We start from the raw sequence: 14,523 nt of genomic DNA, 5'->3' as shown, positions 1-14,523 counted from the left end.
GATTTCTATAATACCTGAAAGCTTTATTATACAAATACAGATCTGCTAAGTGCCCTTTTTCTATCTTCACAAAAATGGAAAAAAAAAAAAAATAAAGAGGAAAAATTATGACAAATATGGCAGGTTACCTAACCTTCAATTATTAATCAGCTTATTTTTTGCAACAGAAAAAAAGAAATAAAAGGGAATAGATACAATCCAGCTTGGAAAAGTATACAGGATATACTTAGCAATGTCAAACCAGTTGAGTGCTTTTCTGTGGTTGTATTTCAGGGTTTGGGGATTTATGTCCATGGCAGCAAACTGCTGGGGAGGCAGAAAAAACATTTATCACCTGCATTCTACAGCAAGTACATTTTGTGGTGGAGATGAGGATGAGGGACTCATTCCAGTGTCTGATGAAGCAGATGACATGGAGGCTCCTGCATGAGACACTGTAATCAAAACAATTACATTAAATTCAAAAATGATCACACAAATAATCACATAAAGGTATTAGCCACTGGCAAACTGGAAATTAAACTTAACATTATTCACTTCAATTATAGTCCTCTTAAATGGTGCATGAAGTAATAATGAATTGTTAGCAAAAATTTTGTTTGATTCAACTGAGCCGAATCAGTCTTGGTCAGTTAAGTAACATGACAAAAACAGGCACCATAAAATATAAGACTAGGGCCTCCCCTGGTGGCGCAGAGGTTGAGCTCTTGGCTGGGAAGCTGCCCGTAGCCTCTGCAGCGCCGGTTCGATCCCCAGCCACAGGGTGAGGGTCCCTTATGGCGCGCAGACCTGCAGACCTCTCCTGCCTCCCGCTGCTCCCCTCAGCAGTGTATTTCGTCGGTCTGCCTGTTCTGTTTCCTGCTCTGGTGAATTCTCTCACTCTCCCGTGCTTCTGACTATACCCAGTGCTTGTATAAATAAATAAATCTTTAAAAAAAAAAATATGACTAAAGATATATAAAATATAAACTCTTTTTTTGAAAAAAGATTTATTTTTATTTATACAAGAGCTGGAGTACAGGCCAGAGCTGTGGGTGAGAGGATTCACCAGGGACAGAGTGGGGAGCAGAACAGGCAGATGGACCAAAGCAGTGGGCGAGACAGGAGAGGTCTGCCTCGCCATGTGGGATTCTCCCTGGCCGGCCGGAAATTGAACTGACGCTGTGGAGGCTACGGACAGTTTCACAGCGCTGCACTCAACGTGCTGCACCACTGGGGAGGCCCAAGATATATAAACTCTTAAGCTCCTATTTGAAAGAGCTCAGAGGGAACTCATTTTGCCCCAAATCAGAAACAAGATCAACCAAAGATAAATTCTCACTATAGGGAATTCCTGTTTTATCTCTAGATCATGAACTACAGAGAATTCATTTATCCCAGAGACTTTCCTGTAACCAGTTAACAATTGGTTTCCTATCTTTATGGGGTTTCCTACCCCAACACACCGGATGGACATATCATATCCATAAAGTTCTCAGTCACATACCAGAATCTTGGAGGATCAACATAGAAGTTTGGGTATATGATTAAAAAAAAATAGTCCTTAAATGGCCTTACCATAACTCTTCAGAAGATTTTGATCACTATGCAGTAGGTGATTTGCCACTTTTACTTTTTCTTTGCAAATCCCTCATATTTCCCATTATCTTTTCCCATTTTTTCCTATTTTGAAGTTTTAAATTTTAAGTATTTCTGTGTGAATGTATACTACCAATATGGCATGTTGTAACTCATTGCCATAAATCTAATATATATGCCAGAAGTTATTCAGTGCCTCACTTTAATTACTCACGTCATACCACAAAAAATTTTTAAAAAACAAAAAAGTAAAGAAAATGGTAATAAAGGAATCTCAGTATTATCAAAAACTTCTATCACCTTTAGGAAATGCAAAGCAGTTGAGGTTCTCAGAAAACATTTCAATTTGTTAATTTCCTCCCTTCATGTTTACACATGTTTACAAGTAAAGACTTCTTGCATTTCACAATTTTTAAGAACAAACATGGAAAGCCTACTCTACTCTCTTTCCATCAAATTTCCAGGAATTAAAATTGCTAGATTTGGAGTAGAATGATTCAAGAGCACATATGACTAGGTCATTGAAGCAGCAGTTCATCTCTTAACTCTCTGCCATAGGTAGAAAACAACTCTTCAGATGGGCAAGTCAATCAGGTAATTTACTTTTGTTTTTTAAAAAGACATCCCTCCTGGTAGCCTCTTCTCCTATCCCTTTCCTCCTCTTCCTGAAATAGTTTCTCTCTAGGCCTGCCAGGTTGTTGTCATCCTAGAGCTTCCAGTCACTGTCATCATGAGATTTTCATTGACTTTTTCCTCTTATGGGATTGCTTGTTTGCTGGATCTCATGGTGTCTTCTTAGTTTTTAGAGAAATTTCAGTAAAAGGTCACCGAGACCCATTTCTTTTTTTTTTTTTTCATTTTTTTTTTTTATAGAGGCATGTTTATTTATTTATTTGTTTGTTTGTTTTGTTTATACATGCACTGGGTACAGTCAGAAGCGCGGGAGGGTGAGAGAATTCACCAGAGCGGGGAGCAGAGCAGGCAGAAGGACCGAGGTACACTGCTGAGGGGAGCAGTGGGTGGCAGGAGAGGTCTGCGCACCATGTGGGACCCTCCTCCGGTGGCCGGGGCGCAGCCGGGAATCGAACCGGCGCAGCAGAGGCCGCAGGCAGCTTCGCAACCCAGCGCTCAACCGCTGCGCCACCGGGGAGGCCCAAGACCCATTTCTTTTTGTATGTACTTATATGTGGTAAACTTTCAGAATCTTTATCAATAGTTTCTATAATTTCATGATGTGCTTTGCTGTGACTTTTCTATTTTTCAGTGAGTCCAATCAATCTTATAACTCATTTTTCAGTTCAGGAAATTTTTCTTACAATATTTTTTTTGATGACAGCTTCTGCCTATGTTTATTCAGTGCTCTTTAGATTTGTAATCCAGAAGTTGGATCTCCTGACCAGGCACTATTATTTGTTGTAGTACTTCTTTCTATTGCCTTTGTGACCTTTTACTGAAATTTCTCTAACTTTGCTGTCTATGACTTAATTAAATTTTTATCCCTATTACCATACTTTTAAGAGATTCTTCTTGATTTCTAAATTTTATTTATTTATTTATTTTTAAAGATTTATTTATTTATACAAGCACTGGCTATAGTCAGACGCGCGGGAGGGTGAGAGAATTCACCAGAGCCAGAGCGGGGAGCCGAGCAGGCAGAAGGACCAAAGTACACTGCTGAGGGGAGCAGCGGGCAGCAGGAGAGGTCTGCGCACCATGTGGGACCCTCCTCCGGTGGCCAGGGAGCAGCCGGGGATCGAACCGGTGCTGCAGAGGCTGCGGGCAGCTTCACAACCCAGCACTCAACCGCTGCGCCACTGGGAAGGCCCGATTTCTAAATTTTTTTTAAAAAAGATTTATTTATTTATTTGTTTGTTTATTTATACATACAAGCACTGGGTACAGTCAGAAGCACGGGAGGGTGAGAGAATTCGCCAGAGCCAGGGTGGGGAGCAGAACAGGCAGAAGGACCAAAGTACACTGCTGAGGGGATATGCGCCATGTGGGACCCTCACCTGGTGGCCAGGGATCGAACCGGTGCTGCAGAGGCTGCGGGCAGCCTCGCAACCCAGCGCTCAACTGCTGCGCCACCAGGGAGGCCCCCAATTTCTAAATTTTAATAACAGTATTTTCTTGTTGCAAGGTTGCAGTCTTTCCTGTATCTCTGGATATTAATTTTAGTTTTGTGCTTTTATATAATATATTGTTTTTTCCAAGTTCTTTTTTATTCTTTTTCTAGTTTGGTTTCTGTCTTTGTATAGAGGCTTTCATCAGATATCTGGTCTTATGGCTTTCATATTTAAGAGACTTTAAAAAATTTAAAAGGACATTCAAAGACTATGCATGATTTGGCAGGGCACTGCCAAATGATGGACAGTGTTTCAATGATGGACAATGCACATGGAACAATTGGCAAGGATGTTGCTTTTGGGTTCAGGTCAGGAACCCCTCTAAGAGACAGTATCTACATTAGAACATTTCTCTTGGGTTGGCCAGTTTCTCTAGAGGAATCCTTTGATTTCCTCCCAGGAATGAGCATAAGTTTGGTTGCCAGCTTTCAAAGAGGCAAGAGGGTAAGTTCTTCAGTTGGAAAAGGGATAGACATCTTATTCAGTATTGTAAACTTTTGCTCAAGATCATTTTTGCTTTAGCACTTAACCTTCATCTTCAACTATGCTGGTGTTCCTCAGTCAACAAACTTATTGAACTCTCTCACCCTCTAATAAATTAACCTATTTATTTGCTAGAGTTAACAGGTGGGTAAGAAGATCAAATTTCTTTCATTTGCAGCATTCTCCATTTTCAGCATAATTCCAGATCCCTGCCTTTAGAGCTTTTCCTGTAGTTTTTCTTGGAGAAAAGAGATTCTTTCTGTACTGTTCATATTTTCTAATCCATCTAAAAGGGGGGAAAAAGTTAATTTGGATTTTAAGATAATTCTGAGGGAAAAAATGGCAGTTTTATAGGAAATGATTTGCTGCTTATTGTTTTACCCCTCTGCAAATATAACAGCACTTTGGTTTTAGCATTCTCTCATCTGCTAGGACAGTACAATCGTCTACCTTTCAGTTTCTAAAAGATAGGCTGTTGACATTTCTTGTCTGCCAAAGTCTGTTCCCTTGTCTTTGTGGGGATACTTTTAACTTCCTTTACTGTTATTTTGGTGGGGGAGAGGTAGATATCAACATGCCCATGTTTACCTAGAAGTCAGTCCTACACATTCATAAGGTCTAGGCCAGACACAACTCTCTTTCTATGATTATTTCAAAGTAATTACTCTTTCTACCAATTCCTATACTTGTTAATTTCATTTCTTATGGCCCTCATTACACACTGTCCGGTAGACACATGTTAAGATCTTGTGATCGAGATCAGTGTCTCACACAACTCTGTACTTCCACTACCTGCCTGAAGGCCTAGCATATGGTATATATGCTTAAATTGTTGTTGAGCTGAACTCCTGCAACAATATTAGCTTAGAAAATGACGTAGGATAATCTCCTTGAGGATAAGCCAAACGCCTATTCATTTTAGTGACCTCCATAAAGTTTAGTACACTGCCTGTTTTTTTTTTTTAGTATACTGCCTGTTACATTTAGTAAAATCATAGTCTGTAAAACAGCTCATAGTACTTTTCAAGCAACTTATTTTATCAAATTCAATTATTGATTCACTGCAATACCAATAAAGAAGAAAACACTAGGAATCTGAAAACAAGTGTATACTATTTTCAAGTAGTGACAAACCTTTATCTTCTAAAATGACAGGATATAGATTTCAAAAATAAGGGAAGAAAAATTATATTAAATTACCTTCTCTATCTTTCTTTTTTAATCTTTTTCGCCTCCTGTCGATGGTTGCAACTTCAGACTTCAAAGACATGTAATATTTCCTGATTTCCTGTAGTTTTTCTTGGAGAAAAGAGATTCTTTCTGTACTGTTCATATTTTCTAATTCATCTAAAAGGGGGGAAAAAGTTAATTTGGATTTTAAGATAATTCTGAGGGAAAAAATGGCAGTTTTATCCAAAGTCCAACTCATAAATTAAGAAAACCTTTAATTTATTGAAACCGACTATATTAAGCTAACCTACTATATTAAGCTAACCTACTGTATCAAGCTAGTTAGCTTAATAACATTCATAAGATTTTATATATGTACTACTTAAAGATGTTTAAATGAAAAGAAACACACACACAGAAAATCAGTACACATCAATGCTGCTCTGTAGTTGTAATTATTTACCTAGTTTCTGTGTCTTGATTTTTCCTCTCATTTATTAGTTATTTGCGGTTATCATTACTAGTTTCGTACACAAACACACACATGCACACACGACATATCTTACTTCATAATCAGAGACCCCAATCCAGTCAATATTTTATCTTGTATTATGAAAAGGCATGGATTTGTATTTAAGATAACAAGTAATGGTTACCAATAAGACAATATTTGGAGTATCTATATATAAATAAATTAGTTTGCTAATCATTATTCCTCATTTTTTTATTTTAAGGTATATACCACTTTACAATATGCATTCAAGTTTTTTATAAGCTTCTTACTGAGTTGAAAGCTCCACTTATATGTCCGAGGGGATGAATTCGGATGTTTTTCTCTGTGTTTTTCTTTTTCTCCATCTTTGATGTGAGGAGATATTCTTGCAGGAGATCGTACAATTTTCTGTGGCTTAGATACAGTAAGATGCTTTACTGGCGTACATTTACTTGAATTATCTAGGACAGGAAGATCTTCACTATCACTGCTTTGTCCTATAATAAGAAAAAAGTGACTCAAATTACAATGATAATCTCAAATATTAAATGCAATAGATCCAGTAATCACACTTTGCTACTATCCTATAGAAATAAATACACAAAGTTTATAATAGTTAAAAAAAAAAAAAGGAGATCTTAATGTCCACCAGAGGGACATAGTTAAAACTTAAATACTACTAAATATTTTGCTAAAGTTAAAAAAATAAGGTAATATTTGTAAGATCAAAAATGGCAAAATAATCCAATTTGTAAATGAAAAAGCAAAGTTATAAAACACTATGTATAGTATTGCCCCATTTATGTTTAAAACCAAACACAAAGGCAAATGCCAAAATGACCGAACTATAAACTACATAAGATGCACTCAAAAATACATATCTGGCTTTTTACATATGTAGAATAGAATGTGAGCAGATACAAGTAGCTCTACATCACTCATCAAATTTGAACTAAAGATGTTTTTGGTTTTCATTTCACAAATTAGAATTCTCTATAAATTTTATTTTCATTTTTTGAAGCACTTTGCCCTATTGCCATTCTATTCACTCTCAATAGCCAACCTCACTTTCTACTGAAAAGACAAAATTGAGGATTATTCACTCAGTTTCTCAGCTTCTTCCCTCCTCCATTTGTCCTTTCTGACATTTTTTTTCTTTTGGCTTCAAAAAGAGGAGTCTGTTTCTGGGTAAACCAATCTCTTCAACTAAACTCTTGAAACCATCCAATCCCAATTACACTGCAATTTCCCAGTATCTATTATCCATGTTCTTTTATCTTAAAAATCACCTCTTTCCCCAGAGCCTAACAACATGCTTATCTTTCCCACCCTTAGAGAGAGGCGAGAAGAGGAATCTTCCTATTTTAGCAGGTACTGCTTTTCTTCTCTTTAGGGTCCAATTTCTTGAAAAAGAAATTCTTTGTTTTCCTGATTTCTACATCTTTGATAACCACACATCTGCTTTCTTATTAAGAGCCCAAATACTACTCATCATATTCAATAAATGTATCTTAATACTACTTGAATATTCTACAGCATTTGGAACTTCTTTCTTATACACAATCACTTGCAATACTTCTAAAAACAGACTTTGTTCTCAGTTCCAGAACCCTATTTTCCTAATACTGGATACCACTAATTCAACATTCCCTAAATGACTCTTCCAAAACCTGCTACTACTCCAGTGTTCCACCTATCAGTTAACCAATTCCTTATATATGATTGATAATAACTAAGTCCTAGTTATTTTATTTCCCCATTCTCTAATACTTATTCTGCCACACAAAAATACTTTTATTTCTTATAAACAAGAACATTCTCCTTGTATTATCAACAAATTATCCTAAAACCTAGCAGTCTGAAACTACAACATTTAATATTTCACACAATTCCTAAGTACAGAATCTGGGAGCAGCTTGATAAATTGGTGTGGCTCAGGGCATCTGGTGAGATTGCAGTGATGCTACTGGCCAGAGCTATGAGCTCTATAGACCCGACCGAAGCTAGAGGACATACTCCCAAAATGATGCACTTACTTGCATGCGTGATGGCAGGAGACCTCAGTTCCTTGCCACTTGGGCCTCTCCATAGACTGTTTAAATGTCCTCACAACATGGCAGCTAACTTCCCTCAGAGCAGGTGATCCGAGAGAGTAAGTAGGAACCTGCAGTGCCTTTTATGTACTCTCTCAAGTGGCAAACCATTACTTCCACTTTGTTACTATGAGTCACTAAATTCAGCCCGTACTCAAGAGGAGGGCTTTGCCTCTTGAAGGGAAGAATATTAACAAATTTTGGCTCTGTTTTTAATATTACCACACTCCTACAGAACCATAACACGACCACCAAAATAAGTAAATGCAGACATATTAATATCATTTAATCCTTAGATTCTGTACAAGTTTCTCCAATTGACCCAATAATATTCTTTTTTAAAATTTATTTATTTTTATTTTTTTAGACCTATGAATTTTAATATAACAAGAGTACAAAAAGTTCAGATACAATTTCAGATCCCACATAAATTTTTAGAAGCTAAACATTTTCCAACGCTAGTGCAGTATCAGGAAGAAAATGCACTATCGTCAGAAAATACTATTTTTTTTAATTATTTTTTATTTTTTTACATCATTGTTCATTTTTAAACAATATTTGCTTCCCCCCACCCTCTCAAGTGTAGTCCCGTGCTCCTCCCTCCCTCCCTCTGATCCTTCTCCCTCCTTCTCCCCTGGAGTATGTGTCTGATTTATAATTGTCTATTTTTGCTTTGTTGTGTTTTGTACTGTTATTTTTTTACACTGATGTCTTATTTGGTTCCCCTATATTCCTGCTCTAAGTGAAACCATGCGATATTTTTTTTCCTTCTGGCTTATTTCACTAAGCATAATTCCTTTTAGCTCCATCCACATTGCTGCAAATGGCATGAGTTTATCTTTTTTGATTGTTGAATAGTATTCTATTGTGTATATGTACCACATCTTCTTGATCCAGTCATCTATTTTTGGGCACTTGGGTTGTTTCCAGGTTTTACCTATTGTAAATAGTGCTGCAATAAACATAGGGGTAAAGGGTTTTGTGTATGTTTTGTATATGTAATGTTTTTGTGTCCTTTGGGTAGATTCCTAGGAGTGGAATTGCCGTGACCCAATAATATTCTTTATAGCAGTAGGATCCAAGTGTAAATTATATACTGCCCTTAATTGCTACATCTCATATGTCTTCTTGAAAAGGAGCATGTTCTCTTTTCTTGACTTTCACAACTATTCTTTAACTTACCTTGGCAATATTTTAAGTTACAGGCCAGTTATTTCATAGCATATCCGTCACTCTAAATTTGTTGGTGATTCATCATGATTACTTTCAAGTTGTACATCTGACAGAAACAGGACAGCTCTGCTGCTATGTTACGTCTTTTGAGGTAGTACATGATTTCAATTTATGCTATTACTTTGATCATTTGATAATTATCAGGCTTATCCACTGCAAAGTTACTCATTTTCCCTTTGTAGCTTCTGCTACCTTTCCTGTCTGATCTCCCCTCACTCTTCCTCTACATTCTAGACCTGTCTTGCCCAGCCATTAGCTGCATGTGACCCAGACCTTAATGCGGCTCAAAGGTTTTCATTTGAAATACCTTTTATATAAATTATGTGTTCCTTCCTTGGAATATGTATCCTAACTTAAAATTTCCCTTTCAGACTTGTATGATGGCATGTTTAGAAGTAAAAATTTTGGTCAAAACCACCCATATTTGTTTCTATTATAGCCTACAACTTAATTTTACTCTTTGTTACAGAAGTCTGTTTTCCATGTAAAATATTCATTAATTTACTAATTTCCTTGTTTGTTTTATATTTTCTTTATTTACCTGTACTTTAAAATTACCACGATACAATTTAGAAATCAGCTTTTCTAGATTAAAGGGAACCATCCCATTCAGAAATATAAACTTAATATGCTTTTAACATTACAACAAATGTATTTTTCTTTTTAAGATTACCAAATATGTTCTTCTAATGTTGAACTGATTTATATAAGTACAAATAATCACAGCTGACCAGCTTTTAATAAAACTGACAAGTACCTTCAGATTAAACATTAATGGAAAAAACATTAATGGAAAATTCCTCTTTTTAGAACAAAATAAATCTATTTTAAACACACAAATAATCATGATAACAAACTGGTGAAAATTTTAACCTTATGTTAAAAGCTAGAATTGAAAAGCACCAACCTGTCCCATTTTTTTCACTTTTGGCTACAGCACTTGTTCGCTTTGGGGTACGCTTTGGCTTTTTTGCCAGTAATCCACCATTTCCATCACTTGGCCTTTTCTGACCTGAAATAAGGGGAGAGAACTTGAAAAAAGAGTATGTGTATTTATTCACCTATCTACATTAACTTAGCTACAAAAATGAAACACCGTTTTTTAAAAGGAGGAATGAGAAAGAAGGAAAAATACTTAGAAATCAACAGTTCCTAAAACTCAACATATTGATTTTTGGCTTTAATACAAAGGTTAATTTTCTCCCATGAAAGTCCTTACCCTTTTCTCTGTTCTCTCTTTCTTGAACAATTATGCTACAGGTACCAGAGGCAACACTGGCTTCAAATCCGTTTGCTGATTCCCTCTCACAGAGACCTTCTTGCGATTCTTCAGCAATACTATCAACTTCAATGGTTATGTCACTCTCGCTTTTTATACTTCGAGACTCATCTTGACTGAGAGTAAGTGGTGAAGCCACTGAAAAGTTATGCTGTACTGCAGAAGGTAGCACAGGTGGAATAGAAACAAGAGAATTGGACTCAGAGCCTTCAACCACTACATCTTCAATACTGGTTTTATCCTTTTCATCTAAATCATCCAAATCTACTTCATGGCAAACCAAGGTTTCAGGTCCAATCAGAGGCATTGTATCCTCTTCCTCTTTTAGTGGAGTATTTATTGTTTCTTCCACTGGACTATCATATTTTTCACTAGTCAACTCTTGAGTGCATTGGTTTGACTCTGCTGTTAATGACGGCATTCCTTCATTTTCTATTTCAAAGTGTTGTTCAAAATTTAAGTTTTTCATTCCCTCAGATGCAACACAATCACCAGTCCTTTCTTGAGATACACTATTTGTCATTTCCATTCCATTCTCAATTCTTATTTTTTTCTCTGGTGATGACTGTCCTAGTATTTTCCGTTTCATCTTTTTTTCTTTTGCACATTGGTCAATTTCATCTTCAGTAGTAGAAGAAAAACTTTTACTGTCTAGTGAAGACAATTCTAGACTCTGAGCTTCTGTATGAGGTTCATTTCCTGCTTCATCCTGGTTAAATGATGAAATCTTTATAATTTCTAAAGGGAGATCTTTTGTCTTGCTTCGTCTTCCCTTTCCTTTAGGAGATTTTTCTGCCTCTTTCTTAACTTCTTCTACTTGTTCCACTTTATTCCCCAAAATTTGTATTATTTGTTCATTCTCTCCAACTTCTAACTTTAAGGTTTCTAAAGGCTGCATTTGAGTCCTATCATTTTCTTTTAATATATGTGCAGCAATCTTTGGATTTTCTTCATCTAGTTTATCATCATTTAAATTTTCATTTTTTTCTAGTTCTTCTTTAACCTCAGGAGAAAGTTCTTCATTCATCAAATTCTTTTCCAAAAGGTCTTCTGTCTCACTATCAGATGAACAAGAGTCTGTAAGAGGAAACATTATGTTACAAAGGTTTTAATTTTAAATACCAATGTAATTTTATAATAAAAATCCCAGTAGAGATAAAACTTTTATCATGTTCTCCTTAATACCTCACCGTATAAATTTCTAATATAAAATAAACCATACATTTGTGCCAAAATGTGTAAGATATTTAAAATTCAACTGCAGGGCCTCCCCGGTGGCGCAGCAGTTGAGCGCTGGGTTGCGAAGCTGCCCGCGGCCTCTGCGGCGCCGGTTCGATCCCCGGCTGCTCCCCGGCCACCGGAGGAGGGTCCCACATGGCGTGCAGACCTCTCCTGCAGCCCGCTGCTCCCCTCAGCAGTGTACTTCGGTCCTTCTGCCTGCTCTGCTCCCCGCTCTGGCTCTGGTGAATTCTCTCACCCTCCCGCGCTTCTGACTGTACCCAGTGCATGTATAAACAAAACAAACAAACCAGCAAACAAATAAATAAAAGCATGCCTCTATAAAAAAAAAAAAAATTCAACTGCAAAAGATAAACTCATGCCATTCACAGCAACAAGGATGGAGCTAGAAGGGATTATGCTCAGCAAAATAAGCCACAAGGAAAAAGAAAAATAATGGATGGTTTCACTTATAGGAGGAATATAGGGGAACCAAATAAAGGATCAGGAAATAATAATAATAATATATTTAAAAAATTAGCAGGCAGCTATAAATCAGAGACATTCAGCAAGGGAAGGAAAGGCAGAGGAATCAAAACAGAGGAGGGAAGAACACAAGGGACTACAGTGATGGTTGAAGGGTGAATTGGTGGGTAGAATTTCGTTGGAACTACACCCGAGAGGAAAAAGTATACATTGTTCAAAACTGAACAATGATGTGAAATATATATACATAATAAACAAATTTTGAAAATTGAAAACAAAAAACAATTAAACTGCATTTAAAAATACATTACATAGAAAATATTAGTATTTCAATTCTGTAAAATACCTGTTTTACAGGTATTTTCATTAGTATCATACTTAGATTACAATAGCCCTTATAAAATCAAAGGACTGGCACTGAGATGAAGTTAATATATTAAGTGGTTTGATCACAGACCTAGTAGATGTTGATTAATAAGTGTGATGGCCATTTTTGCGTCCTCAGAGAACAGTGAAATGTTCTGTTTAAAATGATTCTGGAATTCCACTCCTAGGAATGTACCCAAAGGACACAAAAACACTAATTCAAAAATAAACCTGCATTCCTATGTTTATTGCAGCACTATTTATAGTAGCTAAGATACGGAAACAACCTAAAGGTCCCAAAATATATGAATGGATCAAAAAATTGTGGTATACAAACACACACAGGAATATTACTCAGCAATCAAAAAAGACAAACTCATGCTGCCTGGATGGAGCTAGAAGGAATGATAATAGCCAAAATTAGTCAGAAGGAAAAAAGATAAATACCAGATGGTCTCACATATGTGGAATATAGAGAAGCCCAAGAAAAGGTCAAGAAAAAGTCAAAACTAGCAGCTGACCATAAAACTGAGGCATATAGCAAAGGACGGGGCAGAAGTAGGAGGCAAAACAGAGAAGGGATGAACACAAGGGAATATGGTGATGGTTCATGGGTGATAAGGTAACAGAAGAACTATGGGCACTACAATGATGTAAGGAAAAATAATAAAATAAAAATGATTCTGGAAAGAAGAGATGGACAAAATGAACTATTGAAAAAGAATGAGTTAGGGCCTCCCCGGTGGCGCAGCGGTTGAGCGCTGGGTTGCGAAACTGCGCGCGGCCTCTGCGGCGCCGGTTCGATCCCCGGCTGCTCCCCGGCCACCAGGGGAGGGTCCCACATGGCGCGCAGACCTCTCCTGCCGCCCGCTGCTCCCCTCAGCGGTGTGCTTCGGTCCTTCTGCCTGCTCTGCTCCCCGCTCTGGCTCTGGTGAATTCTCTCACCCTCCCGTGCTTCTGACTGTACCCAGTGCATGTATAAACAAAACAAACAAACAAACCAGCAAACAAATAAATAAAGCATGCCTCTATAAAAAAAAAAAAAAAAAAAAAAAAGAAAAAGAATGAGTTATAGGCAAGCCACCTTCTTGGAAAAGAAATCGTTCTATTTAAGTCAAGAAATTTTAATAAAGTGTGGTCATAGGACTGTGTGTGAGCTTTAAAATACAAAACTTCTTCCTACATGGTGCTCATATTCTAAAGTTCAAAAAAGCAAAATTAAATGGATTTTATTAGTGAAAAGCTGTACAGTTTTATTTCACCCTATACACAATTTAAAATTCATTTGTTCTCATGTTAAAAAAAAAAGAACTTTTATGTGATAGTTTAGCAACACTACTATGCATAGTTTTATAGCGTGTGCACTGCACAAGAGCATGCAATCTTAAAGGTATCATTCAACTTCTGGACATCTTGCATTTGTGTATTATGACAACCTTCCAGCAGATGTCAGTAAAGAGGAGAAAGGATGCCCTTATAATAATTTGCAAGCAAGCATATGCGTTAATGGCAATTCTGTATTTCAAAATAGTTTTTCTCTTGGAGAAAAACTTTTCTATAAGACAACTATTTAACATTTTTTAAATTCATAGAAAATATACACATAGAAAAGTGGTGGAATGAGATTAAAATATGTTCATCTATAATCAGCACAAAACGTTCCTGTACCCATTTAGTTTGTGCTCTTTGAACAAGAGTCTCAGCTTTGTTTAAAGATCCCAGATGAACAACACTGCGTTAACAAGAGACACTTGTGTATGCTTTGAAGGACAGTGCATTACCCAGTGGATGCTTGGATTGTCAACCCACCCTATATTAAAACAATATTCCTACCACATTGACAAGAAAAGGTATTCCTCGATCAAAGCAAAACATTACTAAATATTAAAACAAAATGGTAAAGCAAAATAAACATTTTCTTCAAATCAAATTTTGTAGTTTAAATATAAGATTAAATACTAAGATGATTTTCTGACTCTCACACTAATGAGGTTTTAT

The 14,523-nt window shown here is 36.6% G+C and overlaps 1 protein-coding gene across 1 annotated transcript in view; it reads right to left on the bottom strand.

Annotated features, from left to right (window-relative positions):
• Positions 1–330: 330 nt before the first annotated feature.
• ARID4A (AT-rich interaction domain 4A) overlaps positions 331–14,523 on the bottom strand; it is a gene marked incomplete at both ends in the record, with an annotated part of 60,768 nt that continues 46,575 nt past the window's right edge. The window contains 5 exons of the mRNA XM_084240279.1: positions 331–434; positions 5,388–5,534; positions 6,141–6,347; positions 10,084–10,188; positions 10,396–11,532. Of these exons, the coding sequence (XP_084096405.1) occupies positions 331–434; positions 5,388–5,534; positions 6,141–6,347; positions 10,084–10,188; positions 10,396–11,532 (1,700 nt within the window). The remainder of the gene's footprint in view (positions 435–5,387; positions 5,535–6,140; positions 6,348–10,083; positions 10,189–10,395; positions 11,533–14,523) is intronic.

Source organism: Talpa europaea (genome assembly GCF_964194135.1).
Source record: "Talpa europaea genome assembly, chromosome: 8".
Classification (NCBI taxonomy): domain Eukaryota; kingdom Metazoa; phylum Chordata; class Mammalia; order Eulipotyphla; family Talpidae; genus Talpa; species Talpa europaea.
The sequence above is the reverse complement of the archived record's forward strand: the minus strand, read 5'-3'. Positions and strand labels throughout refer to the sequence as shown.